The sequence below is a fragment of the Euprymna scolopes genome, chromosome 8, assembly GCF_053919585.1.
Source record: "Euprymna scolopes isolate OS-2025 chromosome 8, ASM5391958v1, whole genome shotgun sequence".
In the NCBI taxonomy this organism is placed as follows: Eukaryota; Metazoa; Mollusca; class Cephalopoda; order Sepiida; family Sepiolidae; genus Euprymna; species Euprymna scolopes.
The window spans coordinates 104589594-104606505 of NC_136489.1; the positions used below are offsets into that span (position 1 = coordinate 104589594).

At 32.1% G+C, this 16912-nt stretch overlaps 2 protein-coding genes across 2 annotated transcripts; both read right to left on the reverse strand.

Annotated features, from left to right (window-relative positions):
- Positions 1 to 5781: 5781 nt before the first annotated feature.
- On the reverse strand, positions 5782 to 6521 carry LOC145284059 (uncharacterized). Its single transcript, XM_080133135.1, has 2 exons — positions 6281 to 6521; positions 5782 to 6038 (listed from the first exon to the last, which is right to left on the reverse strand). The coding sequence occupies exons 1-2, from the start codon at positions 6500 to 6502 to the stop codon at positions 5826 to 5828; spliced, it is 435 nt and encodes a 144-aa protein (XP_079989261.1). The 5' UTR covers positions 6503 to 6521; the 3' UTR covers positions 5782 to 5825.
- Positions 6522 to 13995: 7474 nt separating this feature from the next.
- Positions 13996 to 14735, reverse strand: LOC145284061 (uncharacterized). The gene is made up of 2 exons (XM_080133136.1): positions 14495 to 14735; positions 13996 to 14252 (listed from the first exon to the last, which is right to left on the reverse strand). Exons 1-2 carry the CDS (start codon positions 14714 to 14716, stop codon positions 14040 to 14042), a joined length of 435 nt encoding a protein of 144 aa, XP_079989262.1. The 5' UTR covers positions 14717 to 14735; the 3' UTR covers positions 13996 to 14039.
- Positions 14736 to 16912: the final 2177 nt, after the last annotated feature.

A 16912-nucleotide genomic window follows, 5' to 3' on the forward strand; every position in this document is an offset into this window, starting at 1 on the left:
GTAAATTAATGTGTTTATATATATATATGGTTTATCAATATACACAGTTTGAAATTAAAAGCTGTTGCTCTGAGGAATTTCATTAGTATCTTTATATTACCCTCAAATATAAAAATCTGCTGTGATACATCCTAGGAGATATTGAAGAAAATTTAAAAAAAATATATATTTAAATATTCATCTAATGTTGTGTTAAATTTTTATAAGATAAACGTAGTTATTTTCACTTCTATATAGCAACAAGCATATTCTTTTGATTTAATTTAGTGAAATTATCCAAAAAATGAAGATAAATTTCTAAAATTGCAAAGTTAGATCCTTTTAGATTTTATGATATTAACGTATGCTTTGGCTTCCGTGGTAAAAACAGGTAAATTATAGGCTAGAAACGAAATAGATGTTTATGCATATAAACAGAGAGAAATGTGTGCAGAAACATAGGAATTGAAATATATACCTGGTGGTTGTGTGGTTGCACCAGGAGCTGGCGTTGTGAAAACTGGAGGTTTTATTGTTGACATAGAAGGTGGCGTTGGCATACCTTCAGCTGTCGTTGTGGCACCTGGTGCTGGTGTTGACCTTGCTGGTACTGATGTAGTTACACCTGGTCCTGGTGTTGATATAGCTGAAAAATATTTTTATATTAAGCATATTAACAGTTATTCTTATTAGAAAAGTCAATTAATAGCTTATGCTGAACACTATCTAAGAACACTGCCGAATACATAAAGTGAATTTGTGTGAAATTTCATAAAAATCGATCCAGACACAGATAAAGTTGATTTTATATAATAGTAGAGAAACATATATTTTATATATGTGATAATATTCAAGTAAATTAATTTTTGTTATATAAAATGCTTCTTTAATAATTACTAACGGTATCTTTATGGTGTTGTCCGAGATTTAGTTGCATTATTTTAACTTTTAGTTTGTTTGCAAATATCTAAATTGGAAGTAAACAGATTCTATTTAATTTTTCAATTTTAGAAAATACTTTTTCCGTTTCTTAATTCATATTTGCTATTGATAAGCTAACATTTTATATAATCATTTGTATGATCTGTATAAGTAAGTTTTCAAATAGCTATGTACGTTATTTTATTGCCCCGGACATGAAAAACAATAAGCATGAAAATTATCAATGAAAAGGTAAGTCAACATTTGCTTCATAAATTATAGTCGAGTCTGACTTTAAAAATCCGACAATGCAACTTTATATATTGGATAAACCCAGAATGATTAAATTGAATCATCACATCTGCAAAAATCATTTGGATGGGAAATTAACATGGTTAACTGTTGTAGGGGCTTATCTGTTGGTCAATAATGGACTCTTCCTACTATAAAGACTGGGAGAATGTGCCTCTTGACGTTATAAACAACTGTTGTAGTGTACGCCTTATGGAGAAAAATAAACTCTTATTATAAAGACCGGAACATTAAACCTTTCAGTATTATGCACAAGTCATGCACACTTGGTAATCAGGCTGCTGATTACAAAAGTTTGAAATCTTTGCTTTTCCTATCAAAGTCGCACCAACAATTTTCCAGCAAGTTATGGACACTTTGTTGGAGGAACTTCATTTTTACGATCGCTTACTGACATGAAATCTTAATAAATAGTAAAAGTATTGAAACGCTGGAAACATGCCCAAAGTGTGTTTTCACAAATATGGGACTATGGGCTCAAAATAAAAATAAGAAGAATGTGATTTCTTCATGAAAGAACTCAAATATCTGGGTCATATCATAGATAAAGACGACAGGTGGCCAGATTCTGAATGGACCACTACAATTAAAGAGATGTCATCTATTAAAAGGTTACGTCTATGAAGAGTTTCCTGAGATTAGAAAATTATTACCAAGCATTTATTCCACACAGTTCTCCATCTTTTACTGAAAAACTTTATAAAAATAAGGGTTGGAAATTGACACTCATTGTTCAAGAATACATGTGAACTTTGATGGACCGTAAGAAGAGTTCTGCTATCTTATTATAGTAGATAGTTACATAAAATTGCTAGAATGATTTAGATGTATGGAAAACATTACATAGGAAATGATAAACCTCTGGCATGAATTGTTGGTCTGATTTGGGGTTTGATCAATGATTGATAACAGAACTCAATTAACGTTGACTGATTTTGAAGTGCTGTGTAACAATTTCCAAATAAAACACATTAGCACCTCTCTGTACCATCCCTGTTAAAACGGCCAGGCAAAGCGTTTTGATCGACACCCTAAAAAAACTCCTAAAACATTGCGGCACGCCTAGAGAAAAGGCCTTAAAGCAATTTTTATGAGTGTATAGGATGATACTAAGCACAAAGATAAATCTTCATTATATCCAGCAGAATTGGTGTTTGCTCGAAAAATGAAGATCAGTATTTTAAAAAATTGCTGCCTAAACAAAGCATGGGCGAACATCTAAAGTACCAAAGAATCAGTACATTCCAGGTGAAAAGATGTTTTTTAAGATATGTAAAACAATACATTCTTTTGAGTATATGTTACTATAGAAAAGAATATCGGAAATATAGTCTACATAATCTGAGGCTCTCAGTAATCAAATTAGAAAGCAGCTCTTAGATGAAACTTACAGTACGTTACAGGAACATGTAGCAATAGATGCCATTTATGACACCTTAGACCTGGAAATATTTAAAACAGCCCCAGAAGAGCAACACTCCTAAAGAAAAACAAAAGTTGTTAGACCTTATCAGGATCAACCCAAAGAGAAAATGATACCGAGACTCCTGCAAAGTTAAGGTCTGGGAGGGAGGTTGTTGTAGTGCTCATCTTACAAATAATAATGAATGCTTCCTATTACTATAAAGACGTGAAGAACTTACCTTACAGCGTTATGCACAAAGTACGCATACATGGCAGTTGGACTGATGTATAACCATTCTTTTTATTTGTTTTATTTATTTTCCTGTTCAGTATATTTTGTTTCAAGTAAATCTAAAATTGTGTCTTTCTTTATGACCCTTCTTGTGTACAACAATAACTGAATATGTTATGCTTAATCTTATGTCAAAGAGAATATCAGTATGTCACTGAAATGCAATGGGTAAACTTAGTCGCGATTGCTATATAATATGATAAATTAAAGTAAATAATATTATGTTTGGCATATGATAACGATGAAAAGATAATTTTTTATTAGTATCGAACATTATTATGCAGCAAATACAATGTTTAAACGGAATTCTTCTATGGACATGCATAGAAAAGCATACAAATATACACAGACATATGCATATTTAAATATCAACATCTATGCATATACAAATATATGAGAATTTGGAAATACAAGATATATACTGCAAAACCTTCAAACTTTTTTTATTTTTCAAATAACTTTTTTTATACTGCTTTTTCACCCTAAACGAGGCACAATACCACTTGGGCCTAACGGGCTACTATGTAGGATCAAATTTGCAATGATACTAAATAGGGAGTTGAGCAGCAGAATGTCTGTTCATATTACATTTGAACTTCTGCATGTCATTACAGTCAGGATAGCAGGAACTCGAGAGGGAATTTCCAAATATAACCGTTTGGGAAAAGAAATTATTTGAGTAGAAGGCTTTTTAGCATCTATGAATGTTTATAGTTTAAGAGTGGGATTTTTCTGCTTGTTGGGTTAGTCAAGAGTATTTACATCGATTGCTAAATATGCTTGCAGTTTGCCAGAGCATTTTCTATTAAAATACTTGTAAAATAGGCACATGGAGGCAATATTGAGGCAGTGGGACAGAGGTTAGAATTTGGTTGACAGTGCAGGACCTATTAGGTTGGCGACTCTATTTTGAACCCTGTATAGGAGTGAGAAAATAGTAGCAGATGTGACAACAATACTCCATGCATAAGCGAATGGTGGCCTTGTAGAAGTACAGGATACTCTCGGACATGAGTAATTTTCTAGCATGATAGAGAGAGCTCATCTTCTTCCCAGCAGCTTGGCAATGCCCTCAATATATGTGCTCTAATTCATGTTCCCTGTGAACATTTAACCAAGGAATTTGAATGAAAAGATTTCAGGTAGCGCATCATTAGTCATGGCTATAAGTGGCTGAAAAGATTTCTTGTAATTATTAAAGGAAATAAGCTTAGTCTTAGCAGCATTGAATGTTACCATCCATTTATGACTTTGGTCCACCACAGACTGGATGGCTTCCTCTTAAGTTTCAGCCATTTCCTTAGATATGTGTACATTTGTTTTCCCGTCATGTCTGTTACAGAGCATGGTGTCATCAGCAAATATGGAAATCTCAGAGAAATATGGCATCCCTGTGCCTGTTTTACAAGTACTTTAATGGAAAGTGTTCAGACAGACTCAAATTACTGGGTCTCCTCAGCATAAATGCCTGCGACAAACCCAACTGGAAATTCAACTTATAAATAGTGCAACAAACAGCAAAATCCCACCCCAACATTGTAAAGATTCCTAGATGCCAGAACTCCTTCTACTCAAATAGCTTCTTTCAAACTGCTAGACTTATTTCCCTCCCAGGCCCCTGCTTCCCTGACTCTATTGATATGTAGAAGTTCAAGTGTAATGTGAATAGACATTTCGCTACCCAACTCCCTACAGTGTGTCCGTGCAAATTTCGTCCCAAATAGTAGCCCCTTATGTCTTAGTGGTACTGTGCATATTTGGGGTGAAAAATCAGATAAAAAAGGTTAGTTTCACATAGTGCTAAGATACCTGGGAAATTCGCTAGGAGAAATGATTCTACATAGTTTAAGTTTAAATAATTTCAACTGTTACCCTGAAAAAATACTGAATCAATATGCACAGTTAAATGTTTTAGGTTATTGCTTTCATAAAATTACTTAGTATTTTGTACCATCTTCAAATATAATAAAAGTGAAGTGATTATATGCAAGAGAATGTTGGAGCAAACTTCAGAAATAATTAAATTTTAATATTTGTTAAAATTTGCGTTTAATTTTAAAAAAAGGTAATGTAGTAATATTCATTCTGACGTGACAGATTTGTTTTGACAATTAGGAATTTACATTGAAATTGAAGAAATAATGCACACTTGCATCGTTGACTTATTGTGTCAAAATAATAAAGAGTCATATAGGTAGGGACTCTTGCATGCCACACATTTTAAAGCCTTTTACCTGTATTTTTTGTTCAAAAGGAGACACAAAAAATCCAGGCAGTGCTGTTTTAATCTCAAAATGTAAGCGACTCCAGTTGATGGAGAGTGATAGTTCTGGGCCAGATAGTGGTTAGATATTTCAAATGGGAAAATCAGGATTTGAAAGAAAAATATTTCAATCACTTGGGCTTAAATATGATACTCCGTTCTCTCCCTCCCTCTTTCTATCTTTCTCTATCTCGGTCGTGTTTTGCCTAAAAGTGAAGAATTGTAAATTAGTTAGCGTTTAGATGCACCTCGTGATGGTGTGGTCACTAGCTAAGCACAAAGTTCGAGCTCAGAGTAAATAATCGTTCTTACATGCTTAAAAAAATTTCTAAATATATAAGAAAATGTATGTTGCTCATTTTATATAGCATTTGATGACAGAAGATTTGGCATTTTAGAAATAACGAAAACAGAGACCTCAGAAAAATCCCAACAAAACGCAGGTGGCATAATGTAAATGATTTTGATTAAAGATGATGTGCCTATCAACTTTAAGTGATAAATGTAGGGAGCTGGGCGTAACATCAGTAGAAATATCAAGAACATACCAAGCTTACCCTCCAGCAGCAAACTATCGGGTTATATTGGGCTGATAATACTCTGCATTTTAAATCCAACACAATGAGGGATTTGTGTTTAATAAAGGAAACGTTATTACTCACTTGTTTCTTTGATACAAAGTTTAACAGAAGTTTTCACTACAACAGGAAACTGAGGATTTCTAGGAATAATTGTAATTCTCAGTACTGTTTCATCTGTACCAGCTGGAATGTTGACAGGTTTGTTATAATTTGCTGTGACCTTAGTTGGTGTAGGTATTAATCTTGCTGGAGTAGTTTCTGCCAGAGGTACACCTGTAGTCACTTTCTGTAGAAAACACAGTAATAATGTACAATTATAAGAAGTCAATATAAAATATAAAGTAAAACACAGGTGACGATGTAAAATAGCGTTTACTTTCGGTTTCAATCAGCCAAGTGAAATACACGTTTGACGTGACATTGAGTAAACTAAAAAACAATAAGGTAACAGAATTTTTCATGCCATACTTGCGTTAAACTAAGAACGTAATAAATGTGCTATGTACGTTAGGAGATGTAAAAATTTACCTGTGTAGTTGTCAGAAATTCAACAAGGTATTTTTGAACATTATCTGTATCGATAAGCTGAATTACACCGCCACCTGTCATCGAATCTCCAACCGTGATTGTGACCACTCTGTCTTGTTGTGTATATGTTAACCATCCAGTACCACTTGGTCTGATGTCTCCGGGATTTCCACTCGGTTCCAATGTAATAGCACTATCAGGCAATACAATATCATCATCCATCCCTTCCAAAAGTGTACACGTCACTATGAGGAAAGAGTTAAGCAAAAATTAAAATCGTCAAAAGCTGGTAGTTTTGTCAATTTGTCTATTGAGAATTTTGACTTGGAACATGCACATTGAGAAAAATAGATAAGAGAAACTTGAAAAATGCCGTATAAGCTGTGAGAATATATTTGATTATATCAACAAGTATATACTTTTGATTTAATTTAGTGAACTTATTAGAAACTGAAAAAATTTTTCTAAAATTGCAAAGTTAGGTCCTTTTAGACTTTATGAAAATAACATATATTTGTGCTTTAGATAACAGATAAATTATGAGCTAAAAAAAGAAATAGATGTTTATGCCTAGAAAATAGAGATGTATGTGTGCAGAAATATATTATTCAAAATATATATATGGTGGTTGTGTGGTTGTATTAAGTTTGGTATATTCAAAAAAATAAACATATAATATTGAAATGTAAATTATATGAGTTTAATATATACATGGTTTATCAATATACACAGTTTGAAGTGAAAAGTTATTGCTCTCAGGAATTTCATTAGTATCTTTATATTACCCTCAAATATAAAAATCTGCTGTGATATATGCTAGGGTATATTTAAGAAAATTTCAAAATAATTACATTTAAATATTCATCTAATTTAGTGTTCAATTTTTGTAAGATAAACATAGATATTTCCAGTTCTACATAGCAACTAGCATATTTTTTTGATTTAATTTAGTGAGATTATTAATAAAAATGAAGATTAATTTCTAAAATTGCAAATTTAGATCCTTTTAGAGTTTATGAAAGTGACATATACTTTAGCATCAGTGGCAAAAACAGATAAATTATAGGCTAAAAACGAAATAGATGTTTATGCATATAAACAGAGAGACATGTGTGTAGAGACATAGGAATTGGAATATATACCTGGTGGTTGTGTTGTTACCGTAGGAGATGGTGGTGGAACACCTGCAGTTGTCGTTGTGGCACCTGGTGCTGGTGTTGACCTTGCTGGTACTGATGTAGTTACACCTGGTCCTGGTGTTGATATAGCTGCAAAATATTTTTATATTAAGCATATTAACAGTGATTCTTATTAGAAAAGTCAATTGACGGCTTATGCTGAAGTCATCTTAACAAGAAATTGAACCTTAGAGAAACTTGTAATTAGTGTCTCATGACTAAAAAAGAAATCAAATGCAGGTGTAGAATATATGAATTTACAAAGTGAAGGTATAGTTACATGTATCTGTATACTTTCTTAAAATACTCCTAAATAAAATTAAATTTGGCAAACATTTATTATTGATGTCTAATCATTATTGTTAAATCTGAAAAAAAACTGAAATTTGGAAAATATTTATTATTGATGTCTAATCCTTATTGGTAAAATCTGACAAAAATCACAGATATCCAAATTTAAACAATGACATCCTTGCCTTTTCTTTTGTGCTTTACACAAAATTCGATTGAACTAACGGTTAAATTCATTGCAGAAACTTATGACTTGAAACGTATTTCAAATTATATAATGACTAATTTCTTAATAACGATTCATGGAAAATGCACAAATGTACACAGATGTATGCATATGTAAATATCAATATTTATGCATATGAGAATCCATGAGATTTTGGAAATTCAACTTATAAATACTGCAAAAGTTTAAAGTTCGTTATATTAAAAAAAATATAACACTGAAATGTAAATTAATGTGTTTAATATATATATATGGTTTATCAATATACACAGTTTGAAATTAAAAGCTGTTGCTCTGAGGAATTTCATTAGTATCTTTATATTACCCTCAAATATAAAAATCTGCTGTGATATATCCTAGGGAATATTGAAGAAAATTAAAAAAAAATATATATTTAAATATTCATCTAATGTAGTGTTAAATTTTTATAAGATAAACGTAGTTATTTTCACTTCTATATAGCAACAAGCATATTCTTTTGATTTAATTTAGTGAAATTATCCAAAAAATGAAGATAAATTTCTAAAATTGCAAAGTTAGATCCTTTTAGATTTTATGAAATTAACATATGCTTTGGCTTCCGTGGAAAAAACAGGTAAATTATAGGCTAGAAACGAAATAGATGTTTATGCATATAAACAGAGAGAAATGTGTGCAGAAACATAGGAATTGAAATATATACCTGGTGGTTGTGTGGTTGCACCAGGAGCTGGCGTTGTGAAAACTGGAGGTTTTATTGTTGACATAGAAGGTGGCGTTGGCATACCTTCAGCTGTCGTTGTGGCACCTGGTGCTGGTGTTGACCTTGCTGGTACTGATGTAGTTACACCTGGTCCTGGTGTTGATATAGCTGAAAAATATTTTTATATTAAGCATATTAACAGTTATTCTTATTAGAAAAGTCAATTAATAGCTTATGCTGAACACTATCTAAGAACACTGCCGAATACATAAAGTGAATTTGTGTGAAATTTCATAAAAATCGATCCAGACACAGATAAAGTTGATTTTATATAATAGTAGAGAAACATATATTTTATATATGTGACAATATTCAAGTAAATTAATTTTTGTTATATAAAATGCTTCTTTAATAATTACTAACGGTATCTTTATGGTGTTGTCCGGGATTTAGTTGCATTATTTTAACTTTTAGTTTGTTTGCAAATATCTAAATTGGAAGTAAACAGATTCTATTTAATTTTTCAATTTTAGAAAATACTTTTTCCGTTTCTTAATTCATATTTGCTATTGATAAGCTAACATTTTATATAATCATTTGTATGATCTGTATAAGTAAGTTTTCAAATAGCTATGTACGTTATTTTATTGCCCCGGACATGAAAAACAATAAGCATGAAAATTATCAATGAAAAGGTAAGTCAACATTTGCTTCATAAATTATAGTCGAGTCTGACTTTAAAAATCCGACAATGCAACTTTATATGTTGGATAAACCCAGAATGATTAAATTGAATCATCACATCTGCAAAAATCATTTGGATGGGAAATTAACATGGTTAACTGTTGTAGGGGCTTATCTGTTGGTCAATAATGGACTCTTCCTACTATAAAGACTGGGAGAATGTGCCTCTTGACGTTATAAACAACTGTTGTAGTGTACGCCTTATGGAGAAAAATAAACTCTTATTATAAAGACCGGAACATTAAACCTTTCAGTATTATGCACAAGTCATGCACACTTGGTAATCAGGCTGCTGATTACAAAAGTTTGAAATCTTTGCTTTTCCTATCAAAGTCGCACCAACAATTTTCCAGCAAGTTATGGACACTTTGTTGGAGGAACTTCATTTTTACGATCGCTTACTGACATGAAATCTTAATAAATAGTAAAAGTATTGAAACGCTGGAAACATGCCCAAAGTGTGTTTTCACAAATATGGGACTATGGGCTCAAAATAAAAATAAGAAGAATGTGATTTCTTCATGAAAGAACTCAAATATCTGGGTCATATCATAGATAAAGACGACAGGTGGCCAGATTCTGAATGGACCACTACAATTAAAGAGATGTCATCTATTAAAAGGTTACGTCTATGAAGAGTTTCCTGAGATTAGAAAATTATTACCAAGCATTTATTCCACACAGTTCTCCATCTTTTACTGAAAAACTTTATAAAAATAAGGGTTGGAAATTGACACTCATTGTTCAAGAATACATGTGAACTTTGATGGACCGTAAGAAGAGTTCTGCTATCTTATTATAGTAGATAGTTACATAAAATTGCTAGAATGATTTAGATGTATGGAAAACATTACATAGGAAATGATAAACCTCTGGCATGAATTGTTGGTCTGATTTGGGGTTTGATCAATGATTGATAACAGAACTCAATTAACGTTGACTGATTTTGAAGTGCTGTGTAACAATTTCCAAATAAAACACATTAGCACCTCTCTGTACCATCCCTGTTAAAACGGCCAGGCAAAGCGTTTTGATCGACACCCTAAAAAAACTCCTAAAACATTGCGGCACGCCTAGAGAAAAGGCCTTAAAGCAATTTTTATGAGTGTATAGGATGATACTAAGCACAAAGATAAATCTTCATTATATCCAGCAGAATTGGTGTTTGCTCGAAAAATGAAGATCAGTATTTTAAAAAATTGCTGCCTAAACAAAACATGGGCGAACATCTAAAGTACCAAAGAATCAGTACATTCCAGGTGAAAAGATGTTTTTTAAGATATGTAAAACAATACATTCTTTTGAGTATATGTTACTATAGAAAAGAATATCGGAAATATAGTCTACATAATCTGAGGCTCTCAGTAATCAAATTAGAAAGCAGCTCTTAGATGAAACTTACAGTACGTTACAGGAACATGTAGCAATAGATGCCATTTATGACACCTTAGACCTGGAAATATTTAAAACAGCCCCAGAAGAGCAACACTCCTAAAGAAAAACAAAAGTTGTTAGACCTTATCAGGATCAACCCAAAGAGAAAATGATACCGAGACTCCTGCAAAGTTAAGGTCTGGGAGGGAGGTTGTTGTAGTGCTCATCTTACAAATAATAATGAATGCTTCCTATTACTATAAAGACGTGAAGAACTTACCTTACAGCGTTATGCACAAAGTACGCATACATGGCAGTTGGACTGATGTATAACCATTCTTTTTATTTGTTTTATTTATTTTCCTGTTTAGTATATTTTGTTTCAAGTAAATCTAAAATTGTGTCTTTCTTTATGACCCTTCTTGTGTACAACAATAACTGAATATGTTATGCTTAATCTTATGTCAAAGAGAATATCAGTATGTCACTGAAATGCAATGGGTAAACTTAGTCGCGATTGCTATATAATATGATAAATTAAAGTAAATAATATTATGTTTGGCATATGATAACGATGAAAAGATAATTTTTTATTAGTATCGAACATTATTATGCAGCAAATACAATGTTTAAACGGAATTCTTCTATGGACATGCATAGAAAAGCATACAAATATACACAGACATATGCATATTTAAATATCAACATCTATGCATATACAAATATATGAGAATTTGGAAATACAAGATATATACTGCAAAACCTTCAAACTTTTTTTATTTTTCAAATAACTTTTTTTATACTGCTTTTTCACCCTAAACGAGGCACAATACCACTTGGGCCTAACGGGCTACTATGTAGGATCAAATTTGCAATGATACTAAATAGGGAGTTGAGCAGCAGAATGTCTGTTCATATTACATTTGAACTTCTGCATGTCATTACAGTCAGGATAGCAGGAACTCGAGAGGGAATTTCCAAATATAACCGTTTGGGAAAAGAAATTATTTGAGTAGAAGGCTTTTTAGCATCTATGAATGTTTATAGTTTAAGAGTGGGATTTTTCTGCTTGTTGGGTTAGTCAAGAGTATTTACATCGATTGCTAAATATGCTTGCAGTTTGCCAGAGCATTTTCTATTAAAATACTTGTAAAATAGGCACATGGAGGCAATATTGAGGCAGTGGGACAGAGGTTAGAATTTGGTTGACAGTGCAGGACCTATTAGGTTGGCGACTCTATTTTGAACCCTGTATAGGAGTGAGAAAATAGTAGCAGATTAACTATCCCAGATGTGACAACAATACTCCATGCATAAGCGAATGGTGGCCTTGTAGAAGTACAGGATACTCTCGGACATGAGTAATTTTCTAGCATGATAGAGAGAGCTCATCTTCTTCCCAGCAGCTTGGCAATGCCCTCAATATATGTGCTCTAATTCATGTTCCCTGTGAACATTTAACCAAGGAATTTGAATGAAAAGATTTCAGGTAGCGCATCATTAGTCATGGCTATAAGTGGCTGAAAAGATTTCTTGTAATTATTAAAGGAAATAAGCTTAGTCTTAGCAGCATTGAATGTTACCATCCATTTATGACTTTGGTCCACCACAGACTGGATGGCTTCCTCTTAAGTTTCAGCCATTTCCTTAGATATGTGTACATTTGTTTTCCCGTCATGTCTGTTACAGAGCATGGTGTCATCAGCAAATCTGGAAATCTCAGAGAAATATGGCATCCCTGTGCCTGTTTTACAAGTACTTTAATGGAAAGTGTTCAGACAGACTCAAATTACTGGGTCTCCTCAGCATAAATGCCTGCGACAAACCCAACTGGAAATTCAACTTATAAATAGTGCAACAAACAGCAAAATCCCACCCCAACATTGTAAAGATTCCTAGATGCCAGAACTCCTTCTACTCAAATAGCTTCTTTCAAACTGCTAGACTTATTTCCCTCCCAGGCCCCTGCTTCCCTGACTCTATTGATATGTAGAAGTTCAAGTGTAATGTGAATAGACATTTCGCTACCCAACTCCCTACAGTGTGTCCGTGCAAATTTCGTCCCAAATAGTAGCCCCTTATGTCTTAGTGGTACTGTGCATATTTGGGGTGAAAAATCAGATAAAAAAGGTTAGTTTCACATAGTGCTAAGATACCTGGGAAATTCGCTAGGAGAAATGATTCTACATAGTTTAAGTTTAAATAATTTCAACTGTTACCCTGAAAAAATACTTAATCAATATGCACAGTTAAATGTTTTAGGTTATTGCTTTCATAAAATTACTTAGTATTTTGTACCATCTTCAAATATAATAAAAGTGAAGTGATTATATGCAAGAGAATGTTGGAGCAAACTTCAGAAATAATTAAATTTTAATATTTGTTAAAATTTGCGTTTAATTTTAAAAAAAGGTAATGTAGTAATATTCATTCTGACGTGACAGATTTGTTTTGACAATTAGGAATTTACATTGAAATTGAAGAAATAATGCACACTTGCATCGTTGACTTATTGTGTCAAAATAATAAAGAGTCATATAGGTAGGGACTCTTGCATGCCACACATTTTAAAGCCTTTTACCTGTATTTTTTGTTCAAAAGGAGACACAAAAAATCCAGGCAGTGCTGTTTTAATCTCAAAATGTAAGCGACTCCAGTTGATGGAGAGTGATAGTTCTGGGCCAGATAGTGGTTAGATATTTCAAATGGGAAAATCAGGATTTGAAAGAAAAATATTTCAATCACTTGGGCTTAAATATGATACTCCGTTCTCTCCCTCCCTCTTTCTATCTTTCTCTATCTCGGTCGTGTTTTGCCTAAAAGTGAAGAATTGTAAATTAGTTAGCGTTTAGATGCACCTCGTGATGGTGTGGTCACTAGCTAAGCACAAAGTTCGAGCTCAGAGTAAATAATCGTTCTTACATGCTTAAAAAAATTTCTAAATATATAAGAAAATGTATGTTGCTCATTTTATATAGCATTTGATGACAGAAGATTTGGCATTTTAGAAATAACGAAAACAGAGACCTCAGAAAAATCCCAACAAAACGCAGGTGGCATAATGTAAATGATTTTGATTAAAGATGATGTGCCTATCAACTTTAAGTGATAAATGTAGGGAGCTGGGCGTAACATCAGTAGAAATATCAAGAACATACCAAGCTTACCCTCCAGCAGCAAACTATCGGGTTATATTGGGCTGATAATACTCTGCATTTTAAATCCAACACAATGAGGGATTTGTGTTTAATAAAGGAAACGTTATTACTCACTTGTTTCTTTGATACAAAGTTTAACAGAAGTTTTCACTACAACAGGAAACTGAGGATTTCTAGGAATAATTGTAATTCTCAGTACTGTTTCATCTGTACCAGCTGGAATGTTGACAGGTTTGTTATAATTTGCTGTGACCTTAGTTGGTGTAGGTATTAATCTTGCTGGAGTAGTTTCTGCCAGAGGTACACCTGTAGTCACTTTCTGTAGAAAACACAGTAATAATGTACAATTATAAGAAGTCAATATAAAATATAAAGTAAAACACAGGTGACGATGTAAAATAGCGTTTACTTTCGGTTTCAATCAGCCAAGTGAAATACACGTTTGACGTGACATTGAGTAAACTAAAAAACAATAAGGTAACAGAATTTTTCATGCCATACTTGCGTTAAACTAAGAACGTAATAAATGTGCTATGTACGTTAGGAGATGTAAAAATTTACCTGTGTAGTTGTCAGAAATTCAACAAGGTATTTTTGAACATTATCTGTATCGATAAGCTGAATTACACCGCCACCTGTCATCGAATCTCCAACCGTGATTGTGACCACTCTGTCTTGTTGTGTATATGTTAACCATCCAGTACCACTTGGTCTGATGTCTCCGGGATTTCCACTCGGTTCCAATGTAATAGCACTATCAGGCAATACAATATCATCATCCATCCCTTCCAAAAGTGTACACGTCACTATGAGGAAAGAGTTAAGCAAAAATTAAAATCGTCAAAAGCTGGTAGTTTTGTCAATTTGTCTATTGAGAATTTTGACTTGGAACATGCACATTGAGAAAAATAGATAAGAGAAACTTGAAAAATGCCGTATAAGCTGTGAGAATATATTTGATTATATCAACAAGTATATACTTTTGATTTAATTTAGTGAACTTATTACAAACTGAAAAATTTTTCTAAAATTGCAAAGTTAGGGCCTTTTAGACTTTATGAAAATAACATATATTTGTGCTTTAGATAACAGATAAATTATGAGCTAAAAAAAGAAATAGATGTTTATGCCTAGAAAATAGAGATGTATGTGTGCAGAAATATATTATTCAAAATATATATATGGTGGTTGTGTGGTTGTATTAAGTTTGGTATATTCAAAAAAATAAACATATAATATTGAAATGTAAATTATATGAGTTTAATATATACATGGTTTATCAATATACACAGTTTGAAGTGAAAAGTTATTGCTCTCAGGAATTTCATTAGTATCTTTATATTACCCTCAAATATAAAAATCTGCTGTGATATATGCTAGGGTATATTTAAGAAAATTTCAAAATAATTACATTTAAATATTCATCTAATTTAGTGTTCAATTTTTGTAAGATAAACATAGTTATTTCCAGTTCTACATAGCAACTAGCATATTCTTTTGATTTAATTTAGTGAAATTATTAATAAAAATGAAGATTAATTTCTAAAATTGCAAATTTAGATCCTTTTAGAGTTTATGACAGTGACATATACTTTAGCATCAGTGGCAAAAACAGATAAATTATAGGCTAAAAACGAAATAGATGTTTATGCATATAAACAGAGAGACATGTGTGTAGAGACATAGGAAATTGGAATATATACCTGGTGGTTGTGTTGTTACCGTAGGAGATGGTGGTGGAACACCTGCAGTTGTCGTTGTAGCACCTGGTGCTGGTGTTGACCTTGCTGGTACTGATGTAGTTACACCTGGTCCTGGTGTTGATATAGCTGCAAAATATTTTTATATTAAGCATATTAACAGTGATTCTTATTAGAAAAGTCAATTGACGGCTTATGCTGAAGTCATCTTAACAAGAAATTGAACCTTAGAGAAACTTGTAATTAGTGTCTCATGACTAAAAAAGAAATCAAATGCAGGTGTAGAATATATGAATTTACAAAGTGAAGGTATAGTTACATGTATCTGTATACTTTCTTAAAATACTCCTAAATAAAATTAAATTTGGCAAACATTTATTATTGATGTCTAATCATTATTGTTAAATCTGAAAAAAAACTGAAATTTGGAAAATATTTATTATTGATGTCTAATCCTTATTGGTAAAATCTGACAAAAATCACAGATATCCAAATTTAAACAATGACATCCTTGCCTTTTCTTTTGTGCTTTACACAAAATTCGATTGAACTAACGGTTAAATTCATTGCAGAAACTTATGACTTGAAACTTATTTCAAATTATATAATGACTAATTTCTTAATAACGATTCATGGAAAATGCACAAATGTACACAGATGTATGCATATGTAAATATCAATATCTATGCATATGAGAATCCATGAGATTTTGGAAATTCAACTTATAAATACTGCAAAAGTTTAAAGTTCGTTATATTAAAAAAAATATAACACTGAAATGTAAATTAATGTGTTTAATATATATATATATGGTTTATCAATATACACAGTTTGAAATTAAAAGCTGTTGCTCTGAGGAATTTCATTAGTATCTTTATATTACCCTCAAATATAAAAATCTGCTGTGATATATCCTAGGGAATATTGAAGAAAATTAAAAAAAATATATATATTTAAATATTCATCTAATGTAGTGTTAAATTTTTATAAGATAAACGTAGTTATTTTCACTTCTATATAGCAACAAGCATATTCTTTTGATTTAATTTAGTGAAATTATCCAAAAAATGAAGATAAATTTCTAAAATTGCAAAGTTAGATCCTTTTAGATTTTATGAAATTAACGTATGCTTTGGCTTCCGTGGCAAAAACAGGTAAATTATAGGCTAGAAACGAAATAGATGTTTATGCATATAAACAGAGAGAAATGTGTGCAGAAACATAGGAATTGAAATATATACCTGGTGGTTGTGTGGTTGCACCAGGAGCTGGCGTTGTG

What these genes read in the sequence shown, in the direction of transcription:
- LOC145284061 (XM_080133136.1), bottom strand. Translation starts at nt 14,716, where the DNA reads ATGGATGATGATATTGTATTGCCTGATAGTGCTATTACATTGGAACCG. An exon ending in AATTTCTGACAACTACACAG is followed by an intron (nt 14,253 to 14,494) that starts GTAAATTTTTAC and finishes TGTTTTCTACAG; the next exon opens with AAAGTGACTACAGGTGTACC.
- LOC145284059 (XM_080133135.1), bottom strand. Translation starts at nt 6,502, where the DNA reads ATGGATGATGATATTGTATTGCCTGATAGTGCTATTACATTGGAACCG. An exon ending in AATTTCTGACAACTACACAG is followed by an intron (nt 6,039 to 6,280) that starts GTAAATTTTTAC and finishes TGTTTTCTACAG; the next exon opens with AAAGTGACTACAGGTGTACC.